General features: G+C 42.8%; 1 protein-coding gene across 2 annotated transcripts in view; it reads left to right on the top strand.

Moving 5' to 3' along the window:
• The window catches only part of Ptpn9 (protein tyrosine phosphatase non-receptor type 9), a 70,826-nt gene that overhangs the window by 40,633 nt on the left and 7,308 nt on the right, over window positions 1–22,885 (top strand). For both annotated transcript variants that reach the window (XM_076925652.1, XM_076925653.1), the window contains exons 5-9: window positions 2,232–2,337; window positions 7,360–7,470; window positions 10,513–10,841; window positions 14,511–14,604; window positions 17,367–17,433. In XM_076925652.1, coding sequence (XP_076781767.1) covers window positions 2,232–2,337; window positions 7,360–7,470; window positions 10,513–10,841; window positions 14,511–14,604; window positions 17,367–17,433 — 707 coding nt within the window. The remainder of the gene's footprint in view (window positions 1–2,231; window positions 2,338–7,359; window positions 7,471–10,512; window positions 10,842–14,510; window positions 14,605–17,366; window positions 17,434–22,885) is intronic.

Raw genomic sequence — 22,885 nt, 5'->3', positions numbered from 1 at the left:
ACATGCTAAGGCATATGCTCTATCATTAGCTTATATCCTAATCATTCCTTTTTTTCCCCTTTAACTTAAAGATGCAGTCTGACTTAGTTGCCCATATGAACTTAGTATTCTCCGGTCTCAGTATCTCAAACAGTAGAGATTACAGGCCCGTGTCACCAGGCTTATGTCATCTGTTTGTTAGTTTGTTCATGTTAAAACTCTCTGAGGGTTGAGTGGTGTATCATGCCTTTAATCCCACCACTTGAGAGGCAGAGGCCATTGAATCTCTGAGTGAGCCAGGGCTACACAGAGAAACCCTGTCTTGAAAACAACAATTACAACAATAGCAACAACAGCACCAGCAGCCGCAACAACAACAACAACAACAAAAAAAAAAAAAAAAAAAAAAAAGGAAAGAAAAAAAAACCCAGCCTAAACAAACAAACAAACAAACACCCTTTGGGAGTTGAAGAAATGGCTCAGAAATTAAGAGCACTGGATGCTCTTTCAGAGGACCCAGATGGACTTCCTAGCACCCATATGGTAGCTCATAACCATCTGTAACTCCAGTCTTAGGAGATTCAGGCCTCTTCTAGCTTCCATGGGTATCAAGCATGTCCACTGCACATATATATATATATATATATATATATATATATATATATATATATATATATATATACACACATGTAGGCAAAACACTCATACACATTAAATAAAATAAAAACAGTAAAGAAAAAACCAACTCAAAACCCTTTGGAGTATCCTGGGGGTATCCTGGGGGAAGGTACTTGCATAGCATGTGTAAGACCCATGTTCTTTCTCTAGTGTGGAAAAAGAAAAATAAAACAAGCCGTGCCTAGTAGTGCCTGCAGTCCTAGCACTCAGGAGTCAGAGGCACCACGAATTTGTGGCTTGCCTGGCCTACATAATAAATTTCAGGCTACATACAGAGAATCTGTCTTGATAAAAACTAAAGCAAACCAAACAGACCAATCTGGGAACTGCAGTTATCTGGCTCAGTGGTGGAAAGCTTGTCTATTGCTCTGTTTAATCTATAGTGTTAGAAGATGGATGGATGGATGGATGCATGGATGGATGGATGGATGGATGGATGGATGGATGGATGGATGGATGGATAAATAGCCCAGTGAGTTGATATACTCTTTTAATGCCAGCATTCTGGAGGCAGGGGCAGGTGGGCCTGTGTGAGTTTGATGCCAGCTTGGTCTACATAGCGAGGTCCAGGCTATATGAAGCTTTATGGTGAATTCCTGCCTTAAAAGGGAGAGGGGGTTGGAATATCAGGGAGATGGCTCAACAGTTAAGAGGACTGGTTACTCTTTGAGAAAACTGTTTTTCATTCCCAGCACCTACATGGTGCTCCATTGGCAGCTCCAGTTCCAGGGTGTCCAGTACCAAGTCAATTCTGAAATTCTCTGTGCAGCTCAAGCCAGCCTCAGATTCATGATCCTACCTCCTCAGTTGTCTAAAGTAGTATTTTAGTTTAGCTTGTTGAGAAAATGGAAATTCTCTAGACCTAGATCGTCTACTTGGTAGCTGTGCCTCTTTGACGGCATCTTTACTCTTGAGGAACAATAATCTCTGTGAGGTTATAAAAAAGGAGTTAAGGTTAACATTAATGCATTAGGGGCCAGTAGGAATAAATTCTGCCAGAAAAACCTCTGTGCATTTTGGAATTATTTTTTTTTTCTTTTCAGAAAGTTACTGAACCTGAGGTATATTAGATACAAAAACTTTAAATTTATATACTTGATCTGGATTTTGAAGTATTTTTATGTACACATAATTGACAAGAATATTTTTTAATGTTAACTCTTTTTCAGTGCTTCCTTCTTAGATTTTGTGGAAGTGTGATGGTATGGGGCCTAACAGGAGGGGATGCAAAGATGAGGACACAACATGAGAACCTTGAGGTGGCTCATACCTATAATCCTAGCACTAAAATGAGTGTTAGGACAGGCAAGATGGCTCAGTATCTCAAAGCACAAGCTATACTAACCTGAGAGCCTGAGCTTAATCCCTGGATTTCATGGTGGAAGGAAAGGACAGAGCTGACTCCTGGAAATTGTCTTCTGATTCCCACACTTGCTATGGCACACACATGTGAACACGCACACACACACACACACACACACACACACACACACACAATATGGATGATGATAAGCATCTGGCTTAGCTTTGAATGAAAGCTTTGTATTAAATGTTTTGTTTAATGATGTTTACAGCTTTGAAACTCAGAGGAATGGACTGGTGTTCATCTATGACATGTGTGGTTCTAATTATGCCAACTTTGAGCTAGATCTTGGCAAGAAAGTCCTAAACCTGCTGAAGGTAAGGTTGTAAGGGGGGATCCTTTTAAGTGTTCTTTTTTGTTTTTATTCTTTGGGAAAAATATTATTTAGAAAAATGTAAACTTCAGATATTCTGTTCAATTTAAAGGTCACCTATATATAATAATGAATATCTGCTTCCTTAGAACAAGCAGTGATCTTAAAAGTCAAGTTGAAAGATTTGAGATGATGGCATAGTGGCTTATACCAGTAATGCAAGCACCTGAGATGCCAGGGCAAGAGAAATGTCATAAGTTTGAGGTGGGCAGAACTACATAGTACATTCTACTTCATCCTTGGCTACAAAGTAAGATTCAGACCAGCCTGAGCTACATAAGGAGTGAGGTCCTTTTACAAAGCAACGACCATAAAACAAAAAAGGAAATAATGAAAAGAAAAAGCCACAGGCAAATTCCTAGACATAAAATGCCCCTTTTCCTGAGTTTTGTAATTAATAGAGGCCCACCTATGATAACCATGAAAAATGCCGTCTAGCAGTGACTTTCTGGACATACGGCTGAGCTCTGGATGAGGTGTATTTTTCCTTTCACTTTAGTGCATGTAAGCTCACTTGGTCTGTTTATATTCATGTAGAATTATGCACATATATAGATGTGTATAGTTCCTATATCTCTATATCTTGGGCCCAGGGACTTGTTTTGTAGATTAATGTGTACATGTATGTGTGCATTTGCTTGTGTATACGGAGGCCAACAGGCTGCCATAGATGTCATTCTCAGGCACGCCATCCACTTCTTTGAAACAAAGTCTGTCACTGGTCTGTAGTTCACCAGTTAGGGTAGACTGGCTGGCTAACATGCCCTAGGGATCCTTTCGTTTTTGCCTCACCCCTGGGATTACAGATATATGCCACCACACTGAGCAATTTTATATTAGTTCCAGGTGTTAAATCCAAGTGTTGTAAGGCAAGCATATTACCAACTTAGCCATCTTCCCTAGCCATAAAGTTATGTTTTTGTATTTTAAAAGATAGTCAGGTAGGCTAAGAGTATACTTTAGCTGGCACAATGCTTCATAACATTCAGAGGGCCCTGCATTGGATTCCAAGTACCTAGCGTCAGGGGCCAGGAGGTGGAGGCAGGAGGATTAGAAACTCAAGGCCTCTTGGCTTACATAGCAAGTTCTATGACAGCATAGGGTTACTTTTCTGTTTCTATGACAAAACACCATGACTAAGGCAGTGTATGAGAGACAGCATTTAATGAGTTTATGGGTTCAGAAGGTTAGAGTCCATGACGGTGGAGTAAAAGCATGGTGGTAGTACCAGCTGGGAGCGTACATCCTGATTCACAAGCCGGAGGGAAGAGCAGCTGAATGGTACCAGTCTTTTGTAGCCTCCATGCTTGCCCTCTTCTCTAACAATGCCATTCTTCCCAGTCCTTCCCAAACAGTTCCACCAAGGTGGGACTAAATATTCAAATATATGAGCATATGGGTCCTTTCTTACTCAAACCACTAGAATGGGCTATAAGAGACCATGTCTCAAACAACAAAATCTCCCTCATACCCCAAAAATTGTGCTTTTTTTTTTTTTTTTTAAAGATGTATTTATTTAATGTATATGAGGGCTCTATCTGTTGTGTACATCTGCATGCCAGAAGTGGGCATCAGAGCTCATTACAGATGGTTGCAAGCCAGTAGCTGGGACTTGAACTCAGGACCTTTGGAAGAGCATCTGGTGCTCTTAACTGTTGAGCCATCTCTCCAGCTCCCAAACTATGCTTTTTAATGTACAACTATTTAATATGACTACAGAAGACCGAATGGCATAAAATAGATTGTGTGAGCTAGTTACAATGGCACGTGCCGCTAATCGTGTTCCAGACCACCTTGGACTACATAATCAGATCCTTTGACTCAGAAAACAAAAATATAAATACACAGTATGAATGAACATAACTGTTCAGGAGCTGGGAGTGTGGCTCAGTGGGAGAGTGTACACTTGGCATGTGTGAGGTGTGTTGTCCTGGGATTGTAATACCATCAGTGGGATAGTGTACACTTGGCATGTGTGAGGTGTGTTGTGGGATTGTAATACCAGCACTTGAGAAGGTAAGGTAGGACTGCCAATAGTTTCAGACCTGCTTGTGCTACATATGAGTACCAGACCAGTCAGGATGACTATAGACAAGACCCTGCCTTTAACTAAGGTAAAACAAGTTTGACTTTATTGCATTCATTCATCTTCTCTTCTCTTCTCTTCTCTTCTCTTCTCTTCTCTTCTCTTCTCTTCTCTTCTCTTCTCTTCTCTTCTCTTCTCTTCTCTCTCTCTCTCTCTCTCTCTCTCTCTCTCTCTCTCTCTCTTTCTCCCCCCTTTTTTCCTAGCATGGGGTCCTAGCATGGAGTGAGAGGTCAAGAATAGAGGTGGGGGTGGAGAGCAGAGCCAGGTAGATCTCTATGAGTTCAAGGCCAGCCTAGTCTACATAGCCAATTTCAGACTTGTTGGGACAAGATAATAAGACCCTTTCTTCTCCTCCTCCTCTTCCTCCTCCTCCTCCTCCTCCTTCTTCCCCTTCCCCTTCCCCTTCCCCTTCCCCTTCCCCTTCTTCCCCTTCCCCTTCTTCCCCTTCCCCTTCTTCCCCTTCTTCCCCTTCTTCCCCTTCTTCCCCTTCTTCCCCTTCTTCCCCTTCTTCCCCTTCTTCCCCTTCTTCCCCTTCTTCCCCTTCTTCCCCTTCTTCCCCTTCTTCCCCTTCTTCCCCTTCTTTCTTCCCCTTCTTCCCCTTCTTCCCCTTCTTCCCCTTCTTCCCCTTCTTTCTTCCCCTTCTTCCCCTTCTTCCCCTTCTTCCCCTTCTTCCCCTTCTTCCCCTTCTTCCCCTTCTTCCCCTCCCCCTCCCTCCCCTCCCCTTCTTCCCCTTCTTCCCCTCCCCCTCCCTCCCCTCCCCTCCCTCCCCTTCTTCCCCTCCCCCTCCTTCCCCTCCCCTTCTTCCCCTCCCCCTCCCTCCCCTTCTTCCCCTCCCCCCCTCCCCTCCCCCTCCCCCCTCCCCCTCCCCCTCCTCCTCCTCCTTCTTCTTTTTAAATGTCATTTGTGTTGCTAGGACAGCTTTTCAGAATTGAATTGGTTAAAGAGTATATGTACATTTTAAAGAATATGTAATGGGGGCTAGAGAAATATTTTAGTGGTCAAGAGCACTGTATGCTCTTCCTGAGGAGCCACATGGCTGCTTACAACCACCTGTAACTCCAGTTCCAGGGAATACAATACTCTCACACCAATAAGCATAAAATAAGGTAAGACAAAGTAAGAGTATATAATGGAAGATGCCTTCCTAGAGACACTATCAGTGAGCAGGTTTCTTATCTCTGTTTGGTCTTATTGTGAGACAGGGTCCCTAAGTAGTATAGGCTTGCCCAGTGCTTGCTGTGTAGACCAGGATTTACACCTCCCAAATGCTGCTACAGTATGATTGTTGGAGCAAACTAGGACTGTTTTTCTTATCCTTTTGCTCTGTTGAAGATGATGTAATATAATGGTTTCTGCTACCCTCCACCTTACTGAAATAAAGCCATTTCTCCAAAATGATCAGGCAGCTAAAGGGGGCTTTGAGTATTTATCTTGAAATAAATTCTTGCATCTTTGAAGGATGGGAAAAAGTAATTTTTAAGTCTGAATAAAGAAGCGTTTGGAGAACTTGGCTGTGGATGTTGTACATCCTGTGTAAGGAGTGTTTGTAAACTCCTCAAATTTAGCAGAATCAAGACTGAGTGGGAAGAACAATGGCTAGTAAGTAGAACTGAGATTAGTTTATTCATAATGGAAAAAAAAATTAAAGCTACAGTTGCCCTTTCTTAGCCAATTACTAGGGACTACTTATTTATTTACTTTGGATGTATGCATTCATACGTGTGCAGGTGCACGTGTGTGTTTGTGTAAGGCCGGGGATCAACTGTAGGTGCCATTCTTAGGACATGTCCACCTTGTTTTTGAGATAGGGTCTTTTCAAGGACTCAGGGCTCACTGACTGGGCTAGGCTGATGGCCACCAAGCCTTAGGATCTATTTTTTTTGTCTCACTTGTGCTGGTAACTTTGTGTGCCTACTGGAGATTGAACTCAGGTCCTCTGAACTTGTGTGGTATGCACTTTACCGACTGAGCCTTCCCTCCCTCCAGCCCCCTGCCCCAAGAAAGGCTGGAGTGTTAAAAAGTGGAATGAAACCAAGTAACCAAGTACTGTGGCTTAATAATGTGCCGCAGAATATGCCTTCCATACTTCTGTCCTTGTGTCTTATATAAATAGGCTTATCTCTTTTCTTCCTCTAAGAGGAGTTTCTTTACTTCTCTAAGACCTCATTTGTACTTGTACATACTAGATCATGCGTATGTATGTGTGTATGCATGCATGCATGCGTGTATGCATTTTATCATGTTGATATCAAACCTAGGTAGCACATGCTACACACACAGTATTACTGAGTCACATACACCTCTGGCCTAGATTGTATATATTGATTTAATAAATGAACAAATGGAGAAAAGACTGAAGGTAGAAAATGTTATATGTATATACACATACATATTGAACTAGATGAAGATTATAAAGTAAAATTTTTATCCTCAATTTATTAAAAATCTAAGTATTAGTAAGCTGAATTTTTTTTTAAGCTGAATTTTTGTAGGCTGCAAATATGTGTGCTGTTGTATGATATGTGCAGTATAAACAGAAATATCAGGGCCACGAGAGCCTGGTGACCTATGTTCAATACCCAGAATCTATCCATATAAAGGAAAAAGGAGGAAGCGGATCCTCGTGTGCACTGTGGCACACATGTCCCACTCACCAGTTAATCATGAAGTATATGATTAACATGAACTTAACATCATTACTTTTAAAGGTAGATCAGCTTCTCATTTCTTTATTAATCACTTTTAACATACCTATTTCTGAACTAAGCTGTCAGGTTTCTTTGTTGCGTATGAATGAGGAAGAGTGGCAAGAACCCATATTTTGGTCCTGAACAGTTTCGGGTATGGCTGGGTTTAACCCCTCGTGCATTCTCTCCACAGGGAGCGTTTCCAGCTCGGCTGAAGAAGGTGCTGATTGTAGGGGCACCCATATGGTTCCGAGTGCCCTACTCTATCATCAGCTTGCTCTTGAAGGACAAAGTTCGCGAGAGGGTAAGGCAGGCTAGACCTTTCTTGCTGGAGCTAGATAATACATTCTGGTCTCTGCTGGCGAACTCTTGCCAGTTAGTTTTCTAACTTGCAAGTTAGTCTTCAAAGAATCCTGTGGGCTGATCTCAGACTGGGGTCTCCTCCTTTACTGTACCCACTCCCTCTCTACTCATCCGTCTGCGATGCGATGCCTTCTCTGTCCACAAACCTGCGCTTAGGAAAGGCCACAATTTATCTGCCTCTTCTTCACAACACCTTGAGTACAATATTACTGACCCATGTGTCCCTGAAGTATTTTAAGGATTATATGATTTCCAAAGTTTAACTTAGTGCTACATAGGGCACTATTAATATTTAATAGTATTTAAAGAGTATTTGGGGGTGTAACTCAGTGTCAGAGTGCATACTCAGCATGCCCAAGGGACTAGGTATAGTCCCCAACACCCTACCCCAAAACCAAAACCAAAATCAGCACTTACTATAATTATATTAGCTCAATTGGTATTAGACTTTATCTGGGGCAGGGTCAGTAACTCAGTAGTAGAGTACTTGTCTAGCTTATAAAAGGCCCCTGGAAATGGATTCCAGCCTAATTTTAAAAAAAAGAAAAAAGGAGAAGGAGGGGGCGGGAGGGAGAGAGAGATTGAGAATGCAAGAAAGTCAAACTAGTTTATTTACTGGGTTGTACTGTTAAGTCTCTGTGAGTGACCTTCGGGGTGGTGAGGAAAGTCTCTTTCTAGTTTTACTCTTGGAGACAGGGTTTCATTCTGTAGCTGAGGCTGGCCTGCAGCTCACTGTCACTGTGCTGTAGCCCACGAGGCATCACATTCTCGGCAGTCTTCAGCCTCAGCGTTTCAAGTGCTTAGTGGGACTGGAGTGAACCTCCACGCACATCTCTGGCCATTGTTTTTTCTCGAAACAGTTTCTTACTGTTTCTAATTTAAAAATGACCACATTCACTCTATTTCTCTAATTAATCTCTTGAATGTTTTACATCTGAAAAATGTTGTCTCAGTCAGTGATTGTAGCTTTTGGCATCCAAACAATGGTATGTACATCCTTATTGTCTCAGCACTTGGAAGGTGCTGGCAGGAGAATTCGGAGATTCAAAGCCATTCTTGGCTACACAGTGAATTTGAAGCCAGTCAACACATGAGATCTTGTCTCAAAAAATAATAACATAAAAGAATAGAAATAATAGAGATTAGATTTGCATTGTCAGATTTTTGTTTGTTTGTTTTGTTTTTCAAGACAGGGTTTTTCTGTGTAATAGCCCTGGCTGTCCTTGAAGACCAGGCATTGTCGACCAGGCTGACCTCTAACTCAAAGAAATATGCCTGCCTCTGTCTCCCAAGTACTGAGATCAAAGTCATGCACCACCACACCTGGCTACATTGTCAGATTTTTATGGTAATGAAATTATAAAGTAAAATTACTAGCGTAATTTGTAACTGTACAAGTTGTACTAGTGCAACTTTGTAACTGAGACCAGAGTAGAGAAAATAAAGGCATCTGCTCTTGAAGCAGCTGCTTGGGAAGAAGCTGCTGAGTGCTGACTCTCAGGATAGGACCCCTGTGTCTAAGGGAACTGTTCTTTTATATGGTGATTTTGGTTTCTACTAGGATTACTGGTATTTATTTGCATGGATCCCTGGATTGTGAGGATTGTTTAAACACTGTCTTATGTTTGAATTGTAGGAGTTATATATGTATGTATAAATTCAGAATGTGTTGAACACTTCATAAAGTCCAGGCCCTGTGTTCTGGGAGTTAAACACCAAATGACAGTCCTTACTTACCCTTGAGTGTTCATTGTTCTGTTAGAGAATCCAGAGTTCATATGGCAGAGGACTTAGGCTGTTTGGGAGCAGAGAGGAAAGTTTGACCCTGGGCATTCAAGAAGAAGCTTCATAAAAGAGGTGTATCAGAAGCTACAATGTTCTGTTTTTAAGAGCTGTGTTTTCAATTTTACATCCATGTCTATGTACTATGTGTGTGCCTAGTGTTGTAAGAAGCCAGAAAAGGGCATAGGATCCCTCAGAACTGGAGTTATGCCATGTGGATGCTGGAAATGGAACTGGATCTTAACTACTTAACATCTCTCCAGCTCCTATGAGCTGGTTCTTTAAGAGCTAGAAGACGAAAGAGAAGCTTTTTAAGAGTTTGAAGGTGGTGTGCTAGAGAGGTATCTCAGTGGGTTCTCAGTACCCAAGTAGGTTAGCTTCTAAGTATAGCTATAGTTCCAGGGATTCAGTGCCTACTTCTGACCTCTCATTGTTTAAATGTGATATACATTCTCTCTCTCTCTCTCTCTCTCTCTCTCTCTCTCTCTCTCTCTCTCTCTCTTTCTCACACACACACACACACACACACACAAATTTAAAAAATAAACAAGAAGAGGCACCAGCAAGGGGAAATAATCTTTTAGGAATAGCATTCCTGTCCCACAGAGATTTTAAGGAGAAGTAACTAGGTCATCTTGGCCTAGAATGGCTATATTTAAGTATGTAACAGAATCAAATATGATTACTTATTTAATGTTTTTTTTATAATTGCCATTTTTAGGTAGCTTTGTCTTTCATAGAATTTTGTCTTTGAGGACATTCACACAAAGCTGTGAGTAAAATCTTAGCTAAGAGATGTAGAATAGAGGAGTTAGTATCAGACGGACACAAGTAGTCACTCCCTATGCATTCTTAGCTTCCAACAGGAAGAGCGCCATCAAGAGATAGGGCTGGAAAGGCTTGTTAACAGTGTGGAGCCTGTGCTCACTGTCCCTTTGTTTCAGAAGAGAAATGACTTGGACCCTCATTCAGGAGTGGATTTGTTTGGCATTCTGGGGGTTTGAATTTAGCTATCTGAGAAATTCAGAGGATTTTAAACCAAAGCTGATAAAATTCAGTCTGCCTCTTTTCAAACAACTGTGTTTCAAGTAAATCTCGTCTGATTTTTCAAACCTAGTAGAAGCACGTTTGTTTATATCTTTGTTTGTATCCTTGCTCACCCACAGCCCCTGTACTCAGTGTGTTCTTTCTTTCCTTACAGATTCAGATATTAAAGACATCTGAAGTTACCCAGCACCTGCCTAGGGAGTGCCTTCCAGAAAATCTGGGTGGGTACGTCAAAATTGACCTCGCCACTTGGAATTTTCAGTTCCTGCCCCAAGTGAACGGCCACCCAGATCCCTTCGATGAGATCATCCTGTTTTCCCTACCTCCTGCCTTAGACTGGGACTCAGTACATGTTCCAGGTCCTCATGCCATGACCATCCAAGAGTTGGTAGACTATGTCAACACCAGACAAAAGCGGGGCATCTATGAGGAGTATGAAGACATTCGTCGTGAGAACCCTGTTGGCACTTTCCACTGTTCCATGTAAGTAGGAGAGGTTTGGGTCACAATCAGTTACCTAGGTTTTTCTGGCAAGTGATGACTTGCAGTTGTTTCAATACCTCAGTTCCTTTATAAGAGGGTTTCCCTGGTGTTAAGAAGCTTCTCAGGAAGGTGGAACATGGTAGCACATGCCTTTTATCCCAGGACTTGGAAGGCAGCTGAAAGTAAATCTCTGTGAGTTAGAAGTGAGCCTGGTCTACATAGTGAGCTCTAGGCCAGTCGGCAACATTTAAAAACAATACATCAATAAAAAGGCTTTCTGGGAGGATGGTTAAGTAGTAAGAGCACTTGCTCTGCAACGTGAGGTCTCCAGCACCCATATGAAAGGCTAGGCATGGCTGCACTTGTACTTGTATATAACTCCACCATCGTGGGACAGGCAGAGATGGGTCCTGAGAGCTCACTGGCCCAGGTAATAAGGTGATGAACAGCAGATGAGGGCACTTGGTGTCCTGCTCTGCTTCTGCATGTACATACATACGCATGTGCATTTCCACACTCAAGTGTACACAGTATGTACTACTAACACACCCAAAAATCTTCACAGTCACTTTAATAGTTTCATCTAGAGTTATCTCCTGCTTTGGGCTTGGGCCTGTTACTGATGTCTTATACTTTAAAATTTTTGGTGGTCTTTGGGTACCAGTGGGGAAGCTTTGTAATTAAAGACACATATTTCCTTCCTTCTTCCTCCTCTTCCTCCTCTTCCTCCTCTGCCTCCTCTTCCTCCTCCTCCTCCTCCTCCTCCTCCTCCTCCTCCTCCTCGTCTTCCTCCTCTTCCTCCTCCTCCTCTTCTTCCTCCTCTTCCTCCTCCTCCTCCTCTTCCTCCTCCTCCTCCTCCTCCTTCTTCTTTGGATTCTGGATTTTAGCTTTTGGCTTCTGTTGTCTGAAACAACATTGCCCACTCGGGCTGGCCTGGAAGTCACTCTGTAGACCAGACTGGCCTTGAACTCAGAGATCTTCCTGTCTCTGACTCTGGAGTGCTGGTATTATTACAGGCATGTACCAATATGATAAACTTGGGTATTTTATTGAAATGCAAGTGCTGTTTTAAAAAGGCCCAAAGTGTAATAGAGTGGTCTAGGTCTTGTCAGGAGGACTACTGTGCATTTGAAAGGATCTGATAACAGGAACAGAGAAGAGTTGTTTCTTAGGAATTTAACCTTTTAGGACTTTGCTTCTACCTAAATCCTAGCATAGAATCATCTGGTTGGTTCATCACTGATGCATAATGATGCCTGTGGCTGCCTCATAGAGTGTTTCTGTTCCTTTTGTTATGGGATGTGTTTGTGTATATTTGTATCTGTAGAGGCCAAAATTTGATGTTGACTGTTCTCTCCAATTGTTCTCTACTCTGTCTGTCTGTCTGTCTGTCTGTCTGCCTGTGTGCCTGCCTGTCTGTTTATCTAAAATAATCAAGATTTTTTGTTTTAGTTGAGACAATATCCTACTATTTTGTCTTGGCTAACCTCACCAAAACAGGCTGCCCTTACAGAGATCCCTCTACCTCTGCCTCTCTAGTGCTTAAAGATGTACACTACCACACTTATCTAGTGTTAACTGTGTTTAAATTTTTTTATATATTTTATGTGTCTGAGAGTTTTGTCTGAATGTGTCTGTACACCATATGCATGCAGTGCTCACAGTGGCCAGTAGAGGGCACCCGATCACTTGAGACAGATACGTGGGAGCACCGTGTGGGTGCTGTTTGACTTCGGTTTTCTGGAAAAGCAGCTCGTGTTCTTAGTTGTCTCTCTAGCCTTCTTACAACATTGTCATTGGCTGTTACTCTCCTACTAGTGAGCTTTGTCTGTTGAAAATTAAGAATGCTCTCAGTGGGCTCTTAGTTTAAATTCCAAGTTAGCTAGAAGTCCCTTCTGTTTTTTCCCCTCACTCTGTATCTTAGTTTTTCTGGAATATGTGTAATATGTGACTGTTGAATGTTTGTCTTCCTTTAAATGTTTTAGGAATCCATGATTCTCTGAGCATGTTTTCATCTCAGAATTCTTGTTCAGGTTAGTCATGGTCTAAAGGAATTACCAAAGAAAGAGGGAATAATGAGTTGGTAAACTGAGGAGAGGCCATGGAGAAAGAAACCAGTAAGCAGAGCAAGAATGTAAGACTAGTGGCATGGCTCAGCAGGTGGAGGTGCTTCTGCCAAGCCTGATGACCTGAGTAGGATTCCTGGGACCCACATGGGAGGAGAAAACTGACTCATGTAAGTCGTCCTCTGAGTTCCACATGGACAAGATGCACTGTGGCATGTGTGTGTCCTCTCTCTCCAGCCCTACTGTAGTATCAGTAATAGATAAAAATAAATGTAAGAGAACAAAAAGGAGAAGCTAGGACTGTAGGTCCATGGACGAGCTCTGTCTGGAACTGGTGAAGTCCTGGCTTTGGAGAGGAAAGAAAGGGAAAGCAGGGCATATGTTAAAAGGGAAAACCGGGCAGTTGTGCCACACGCCTTTAATCCCAGCACTAGGGTGGCAAATGTAGGAGGATCTCTGAGAGTTAGAGGCCAGCCTGAGCTACAAAGCTAGTTCCAGGATAGCCAGGGCTATTATATAAAGAATCCCTGTCTTGAAAAACAAAACAAAACAGAGGAGAAAATACTATTTTATATGTGCTGAAGATCTCTGTATATTAAATCTGCTTCTGAGGCAGAACAGTTTTTCCCTAGCTATCCTTGAACATACTTTGTATCTGAGGCTAGCCTAAAATCATGATCCTCCTATCTCAACAACATAAGTGCTGAACCACTCTTCAAAACTCCCATGCACAACTTTCCCCATAGCCACTGTCACCCACCCTATACCTTCTCTTCCTACACCATAGGGTCTCATCTAGCCCAGCATGTCCCCTAAGACTTGCTGTGTAACCGAGGATGACTTTGACATACACCTTCCCCAAAAAAGGAAAAAGAAAAAACAAACAGACAAACAAACAAACCCAAACCAAACCAACCAAGCAACCAACCAACCAAACCACAGTGTAGTTGTCTGAGAAAAACTTCCATAGGCTTGTTGGAAGACTTACTGCACAGTTTGTGGAACCACTCGGAAAGGATTGTGATTCCAGCACTGGATGCTGAAGCAGGAACAGCTTGGATTCCCTAGGAAGTCCTAGGCCATTCCGAGGCTCATACTGAAACCCTGGCTTAGAAACCCAAAGAAAAGGGGTGAAGACACCCCTCTAGTCATTTCTATTTTGTGTCTGTCTCTGTGTCTGTGTGTCTGTGGGAAGTTGTAGGAATGCACGCATGAGCACAGGTACCTGAAGACCAGAGGATCTGGATTTTTCTGGAGCTGGAGTTTCAGATGGTTGTGAGCCGCCCGATGTGGGCTCCTGATGTGGCTCCTGAGAATCTGACTCAGGGCCTCTGGAGAGCAGTGCGGGCTTTTAACCACTGAGCCATCTCTCCAGCCCTATTGCTTGTTTTGAGATTTTATTTTTATCTTATGTGTTTGCCAGAATGTTTAAAGCAGAAGCAAGAAGGGTTGAGGCTCTGCAAGTACTCTTCCACTGAGGGTCAGCACCCTTTGTCTATCTTTAGAGAAGGGATCTTGTGTAGTCCTGGCTGTCCTGAAGCTCTGCGTGTACCTAAGACCCTCACATGTCCCCTTGTTTTAATTTGCCTCTTATTTTCTTCAGGTCTCCGGGAAACCTAGAGAAAAACAGATATGGAGATGTCCCCTGCCTGGACCAAACACGAGTGAAGCTGACAAAACGAAGTGGCCACACTCAGGTAGATAAGTAAATGCCGTCTTTTCTCAGCGCCATGGGAAATTAAGACTCTTTCAAGTCTGCCGCAGAGAGATGGCGTTTGAGTTCTGATTTTGATGTAGTATTCTGTGGCTGGAGACAGTCCTTAAATACCCATGCTGCCGTATCAATCAAGTTTGTTGTGAATGCTGACAGTCTGGTTGGTATATTATGAGGGTTTTTGTTGCTGTTTGTTTGTTTGTTTTCTTTTCTTTATTTTAACACAGGGTCTCACTGGCCTGCGTTAGTCTTGCCAGGCCCGGAACTTGCAGTGTAGACCAGATTGACTCCAAGAGATAGCCTGATTCTGCCTCCTAAGTGCTTCCATTAAAGGTATATGGCAGCCTGGTCTACAGAGTGAGTTCCAGGACAGCCAAGGCTATGTAGAGAGACCATGTCACCAAAAAAAAAAAAAAAAAAAAAAAAAAAAAAAAAGTGTGTGTGGGGCCATATGCCTGGTTGTTATATACCTGGTTGTTATTTACAGTGTGTGTCTGTGCACATGTGCACAGTGCCTATGAGGAGGTTAGAAGACTTTTGGGAGTTGGCTCTTTTTTCCCACCACATGGTTCCCAGGGCTGAATCCATCCTCAGGTTTTGTGGCAAGTGCTGTTACGTTTATCTGAGAGGGCTAAGTAACATTCTCAAAGACAATGAAGAGTAAAGTCGACCACCCTGGGCTGCTTAGATGGCTCGGCACCTCAGGGCATTTGTAGCCTCACAACCTTAGATGAATGCCCAGAATCACGTGGTAGAGAAGAGAAAAAATGACTTCCCTTGACTTGTTTTCTAACCTTCATATAAGTGTTATGTGCACAGTGTGTGCATGTGTGCCCAACCACTCACCCACACCCACACACCACAGAAATAGTAAACACACGTGGGGAAAACCCTAATCAAGCAAACAACCTTCCCTCTCCACACACAACTTACTACTGACTGTAGTTCCTCTTTCTTCTATTTCAGGCATTCATAGTACTGCCCGGGACTCTTTTTCTTCTTCCATGACAGATAGCCAAGCTGTTCACTCCCAGTATTGCTGAAATTGTCTTAATACATTCTCTGCAGGAGTGATGGATAGTGATTGAGTCAAAAATACCTGGGTTTATCTGTTCTTTTGTTGGGCGCCGACTTTTAGCAGAAAGCGGCTATCAGCTTTGCAGCCATCTTGAGCCATATACCCTGACATGAGACTTGGATTACAATAGCCTACAACAGCTGAGCACACTCCGATAATCTTGGTTTAGATACCTTGGGTGTGTGAGATTAAAGGTGTGTAATTTAAGAGTGTGACTTAGAAGTGTAGAGATCAGAGATAGAGACAAGACCTAAGGGCATGATTAAAGGTGTGACCAAAAGGCATGGCTTAGAAGTGAGACAAGTGAGATAAAAGGCAGAGGCAGACACAGCAGAGAGAAGACAGAGAAGCAGGCACTTGGAAGAGAACTTGGAAGAAGTAACTTGGAGAAAGAACTTGGAGGCATTAGAGACTAGGAACTCAAGACTTGGGACTTGGACTAGGAAGAGAGACTGAAGAATAAACAGGGTTGAAACACACTCTGTCTGGTCTCCATTCTTCGAGTCCGTCCTCACTCTCTCTCTTGTTGAACCCTGACCCGAGGACCGGAGTGGCAGCTTGGGCCGGGATACAGTGGCCGCCAAATGCCTTGAACTTGAAGTGATCCTCCACCCTCTGTCCCTTGAGTGCTGGGATTACAGGCATAAGACACTATGTAGGACTTAAATTTTGTGTATGGTATGATGAAAGGGTCATTGTGAAATCTATCCATTCATCTGTCCATCTGCCCACCCATCCATCTATCCACCCATCTATTCATCCACCCACCCATCCATCCACCCATCCATTCATCATCCATCCATCCATCCACCCATCCATCTACCCATCCATCCATCATCCACCCATCCATCCATCATCCACCCATCCACCCATCTATTCATCCACCCATCCATCCACCCATCCATTCATCCATCCACCCATCTATTCATCCATCCACCCATCCATCTACCCATCCATCCATCCACCCATCCATCCATCCACCCATCCATCCATCCATCCACCCACCCATCCATCCACCCACCCATCCATCTACCCACCCACCCACCCACCCACCCATCCACCCATCCATCCATCCATCCATCCATTCATCCGTCCACCCACCCATCCGTCTACCCACCCACCCATCCGTCCACCCATCCATCCATCCATCCGTCCATCCGTCCATCCGTCCATCCGTCCATCCGTCCATCCCATCCATCCATCCGTCCACCCATCCATCCATCCGTCCACCCATCTATCCGTCCACCCATCCATTCACCCATCCATCCACCCACCCACCCATCCACCCACCCATCCATCCACCCACCCACCCATCCATCCATCCACCCACCCATCCACCCACCCACCCATCCACCCATCCACCCATCCACCCACCCACCCATCCATCCATCCACCCACCCTACTACATTTGCCAAAGTGAAGCAAGTGGCCCGCAGAAGCACTCTTCCACTCAGCTATATCCCTGCCTTCTCTTTATTCCCTTTCATTACTAATAAAAATATGTCACGATCTACCCCCATGCTTAATTGGTCCTGTTACTTTTCATTTTCTGTTTGACAGGAAGAGAATATCCACACCTTGAATTGAATTTACCCAGCATATACATCATCTTGTGAGGCAAATGGCAAATGCATGATCTTGTAATAATGTCTTCCTTTTATTATTAGACAGATTACATCAATGCCAGTTTCATGGATGGCTACAAGCAGAAGAATGCTTACATTGGTACACAAGGTAAGCTGTGTTAGCCTTACGTCTTGATTTTGTGGCTCCTGTGTGTTGTTCCTTATTTCAGGTGATCTCTTAATTTTAACTAATTATCTGTGTATGAGTGTTTGGTCTGCATGTAAGTCTGCATGCCATATGCATGCCTGGTGTATGTAGAAACCAGAAGAGGGTGTCAGATCTTCTGGAGTTATAGATGGTTGTAAGCTGCCATAAGGGTACTGGGAATCAAACCTGTGTCAGGAAAGGCAGCAAGTGCTCTTCACCACTGAGCTGTCTCTCCAGCCCCTATCTCCAGCTTTTATGTAGGTGCTAAGATCCAAAATCTAGTCCTCAGATTGAGCAGCAAGTGTTCTTACTTGTTGAGCCAACTTTCCAGCATCTTGATGATGTGTGTTTCACTGTGTAGCCCTGACTGTTCTGGAACCTGCTCTTGTAGACCCTTGAAGTCAGAAATCTATCTGCCTCTGCTTCCCGAGTGCTGGGATTAGTGGTGCTACTATACCAACTCAGATGTCATAATTTTTAAAGTAAATTTGTTATGACCACTAAAATTCTGGTTTTCATAAAGTTTGGTAGTTGAAGAGGACAGATAAGTTTCAAGTTTCAATTGCAGAAGTGCCTAGAAACTCACTACAAAGAGAAAGAGAAGCAATTTAAACCTATGTTACTGATTGCCAGCACTAGTAAGCCAGAAGTATAGGGCATCAGACTTAGTAGTCTGTAGTCACACAGACATACCATGCATGCACATGGTCAGAATCTGACTCAGGCTGGGAATGTAATAAAGTGATAGAACACATGCCTAAAAGGTTTGCGTTTGATCTCTACCATCTCAAGAAAATAGTAAATACAATCAGAAGAAACCTGAATCGAGTTATGAGTAACAAGTCAGTCAAATCCAGATTGTTTATAACAGGACATGAAAACTAGCTCAGGCTAGACATAATGGTACATACATGCTTGTAATCCCGTGACTTAGAGGAGCCCAAGTTCAAAGCCTGCCTATTCTGAGTAGTTATTTGGAGGCAAGCCTGGAGTTACACAGCAAGACCCTATCTTGAAAGAAAAAAGTAAGTGGCTTGAACTCTTTAATGTTAATGTCATGACAAAAGAAAGAAGGGATTCTAGATTACTAAAGAAAGAACTAAAGGTAATGTGAGCCCTATGATGTGTCCTCTATAGGGAGAAAATGGTCTTAAGGACAAATTACTGGGACAGTTTAGACTTTCTATCTGTAAGGTTATATGGGTGTTCCATTGGATGCTACTGTAATGATATATAGTGATATATATGAGGGATGAAAAATATGCATGTGCATATAAATGTACATATACAGGCAGGGTTCTCACTTTAGGCTCTTCAATACTTGCTGTGTAGTGAAGGATGACTGTGAACTCCTGATCCTTCTGCCTCCCCTTCTAATTGCTGGAATTACATGCAGGAGTTACCATACACAGTTCTAGTGGTCTGATGTTTACATAGATGTACATACATACATACATTTCTAACATCTGTTAAGAATATGTATTATATTTCAAGAGCATAATCTCTGATTATTAAAGTAAATCTGTAAAGTGGGTTTTTAAATTTTATTTGGTGTGTGTGTGTTTAGTTTATTTAAGCAAACTGAAACCTAGTTGGTTAAGTGACCTTGAACACACAGCTAGTAACAGAACCACAGTCGGAATCCATGTCTGGTGCAGAAGTTCTCTCAAGCCAACTCTGGATTTGTTCTTCTGTGTCAAAGTAAAGCAGTCTATAGAAGTCCAGTTATATGTGTGTGGTATGGTATATACTCACACAAACATGTGCACACACACATATACAAACAGATATATACATGTGAGTATGTTTGTTTGTGTGTGGGCAGATCAAGAGGAGAGTGTCAGATGCCCTGCTCTGTCATTCTCCACCTTGTTCTTTTGAGACAGGGTCTCTCACTGAACTTGGAGTGAGGCTGGCAGTAAGCAAGCCCTAGAGAGCCTCCTTTCCCTCCAAATGCTATAGCTACAAGCATGCACACCTTGCCTGCCTTTCTTTGTGTGTTCCTAGGATTTGACTGAGGTCTTCTTGGTTGTGTAGCAAAAAATTTTATCCAGTGAGCCATTTCTCCCAGCTTCTTTCTTTGTTTTTATTTTCAGACAGCCCTGTTGGTTTGGAGCTTGCTGAGTGTGGTGTTACACATCTGTGATGCTAGCATAGAGGCTATGAACACCAGAGGCATGGGCTGGAAAGTTGTTGGGTACTAGGGATCACATGCAGGTCCTCGCAAAGTAAGCACATTGCAGACCATGCAGCCCCACAGCCTCTTGGTGTATTTGCTGTTGTTTGTTTTGAGATAGTACCTCAGCCTATAGCTTGGGCTGGCTTGAAACTCACAGTGATCCTCCTGCCCCAGCCTCCCAAGTGTAGAGATTATAGGGATGAACCACCATACTCAGCTTCACCAACATCTTTTATTTTGTGTTTTGAAAAGGGGTTTTGTGTAACCCAGGCTGGCCCAGAACTCTCTATATAATTAAGGATGAATTTGAATTTCTGACGTTGTTGCTACCTCCTCCTTCTAAGTACTGGTATTATAGGCATGTCCAGCTTGCACTCATATCGCATGATACTAGAATATCTTCTTTGTGGAAGCAGACACTGACAAAGATTTTACAATGACTCTAAATATCCAAGAACATAATATGCATTACATTATATTCAAAATTCACACCTCCAACAAATGTAGTTTAAGAGCTATATTTTAAAACAGTTTTATTTTAAATTTTATGCAAATGGGTGTTTTGCTTACATGTATGTTCTTGTGACAGGTGCATGTCTGGTGCCACTAGAGGCTGGATGAAGTGCTGGATCTCCTTAAACTGTAGTTACAGGTAGTTTCGAGCCACCGTATGGGTGCTGGGAATCAAAGCCAGGCTCTCTGGAGGAGCAACCAGCACTCATAGTCTGTAGTCTCAACTACAGCTCTGTAGTCTCAAGAGTTGTAGTTTTCACCATGGAAAGCTACATTAAAAAAGATTTGCTATCATGTGGGGTAAAAGGTTTATCTATAAGTATACCTAGGAAAAGTCTTAGAGATGGTGGAAAATGTTAACATTGTCTCTGGATTTTTGAGTTAATAAATGATTTTTATCTTCATTTTCCTTTTTTGTTTTTATTCTTTGAAACAGGGCTTGTTTCTCTGTGTAGTCCTGGCTAGCCTGTACCTCTTTTTGTAGGTCAGGTTGGCCTCTTACCCAGAGATCTGGCTGTCTCTGACTGTGCTGTGATTAAAGGGGTGTGCCACCATTTTTATCTTCATTTTCTAAATAAATCACAACAGTTAAGCATTACCCATATATGAACATCAAGAAGGCAATACAAGCACTTTCTTGCATCTCTAAGCCCCGCAGTCATCGGAACTCCACTCCTTGTGCCTCTCACACACTTTATCACTAGATTCCCCTAGGTCTGGTGCTCAAACCCAGGGCCCTGCACGGGACAAACCAAGTGCTCGACCGCTGACACATACACATTTTATTTTCCATATTCAAACCATTAGCAATGGCTAAGTATGGATAACACTTGCTGGTGGCAGAGACAGTAGGATCATTCATTCAAGACCAGTCTGTGCTATACACTGAGACTCAAAAGCCCAACCCCCCCCCCAAAAAAAAAAAACCCTCAGAAGTATTGTTAGAATTGGGACAGCTAAGCAGTCAGAATATCTGATAAGCCAGATACAAAATTCAAGGTAGGTAGAGAGAGGGATTTAACTTCCTCAATGGCACAAAATTTAGAAGGAACAGTTGTGTTTCCCAAATTAGGATCTCCCCTCACAGTTTTGAATTTGGGAATTGAACCCAGAGCTTTGGGCATGCTGGGCATGAGCTCTGCTACTAAGCTAGACTGCCTCTTTCCTGTCCTGAGATAAGATCAGTTCCTTCTTATTTTTATTTTATGTGTGTAGGTATTTTGCCTGAATTGAAGTCTGTGTACCACATATATGCATTGCCCACAGAAATCAGAAGAGGGCATCAGAGCCTCTGAGATTAGAGTGGTTGTGAGCTATTCTCTGGGTGCCAGAAACTGAACCTGGATCCTCTGAAAGAACAGCTAGTGCTCTTAACCACTGAGCCATTTCTCCTGCTCTGAAATAAGATCCTTTATTCTATTTTTCTCTGTCTGTCTGTCTGTCTGTCTTTGTTGTGATGGAGCCTAGCTTAGCAGACTAGGCTGGCACTCCTCCTACTTCTTGTCTTTATTTTTGTTTTAAATGTTTTATTTTCTGTTTTGTATGTGGAAGTGTTTCCTGCATGCATGTATGCAGTGAGCATGGGTGCCAGAAGAGTGTCACATCCCCTGGACGTCTGGGACCGGATGGTGGTGAGCCATCATGTGGGTGCTAGTGTCAGGTACTTGTTATCCCAGTATTAGGGAGGCAAAGATGGGAGGATCCCTGGGACTCAGAGTCTAGTTATTGTAGCTACGAGGCAGGTACCAGGTTCCAGTCAGAGACCTCATCTCAAAACATGCAAACCAAGCATTTTGAGTGGCAGCCGAAGGTTGACACTGGGCATTAACCATGGCTTCCACGTGCATAAGTGAGTGGCTATTCATACACATGCACACTCTCTTTCATTTGTTCACATACAAAATGTTAGTGATTACTAAAGACTGACAAAAATAGTGGAACCATTGGGCTTTCAGGTCCAAATTAACCCTTGATATTACCCTGCTTCTCTGAAACCACTGGGAAAACAAAGAATTATCCCAAGGTATTATCACAAAGACATTTGTTGTGGAGTGCTTATCATTGTGCAGGTTCTAGTTATAATGGGCAATTTCACAAATGGCATTTATCCTTTACATCATCTATTTACTGAAATGGGGATTTTCTTTACCATCTGATGTAATATGCTATAATTTAAATGGTTGAAGGACCAGCTGTGCCATCCAGAGCTTAGGGGAGAGAAAGTCCTTTCAGTGTCCTGGTCAAAGAGAGCCTAGAGGAAGACTGGGCACTTCAAAATAGATAGAAGGCCTGGAGAGATGGCTCAGCATGCACTGCTCTTCCAGAGGACCCGAGTTCAGTTCCCAGTGACCATATAGGGAGGCTTGTGATGCTTGCAACCCTAGGCCCAGGGAGTCTGACCTCTGCAGATGCCCACATACATCTGCCACCCACTCCTCCAGAGATCCAAGCACACACATACAGAGAAATAAAATAAATCTTGAAAAATGGAGTGGTATTACAGGTGAGAGAGACAATATAATGAAGGGAACAGAGTCAGAGATAACAGTGTGTCTGTGCTGTACTATTTTAGTATTAAACTGTAAGGGGAAAGAAATAGTAAAAAAAAACCATTAGAATGGTGTTAGTAACTTAGACCAAAAAATGATAAATTCCTTGTTGCGCTGAAGTTTCATATGAAAAACGGGAGAGAGGGCAGGTGTAGGAAAGACACTTTTAAGG

The sequence above is a fragment of the Arvicanthis niloticus genome, chromosome 26, assembly GCF_011762505.2.
Source record: "Arvicanthis niloticus isolate mArvNil1 chromosome 26, mArvNil1.pat.X, whole genome shotgun sequence".
Lineage (NCBI taxonomy): Eukaryota > Metazoa > Chordata > Mammalia > Rodentia > Muridae > Arvicanthis > Arvicanthis niloticus.
This window is presented reverse-complemented; position numbering and strand designations above follow the sequence as displayed.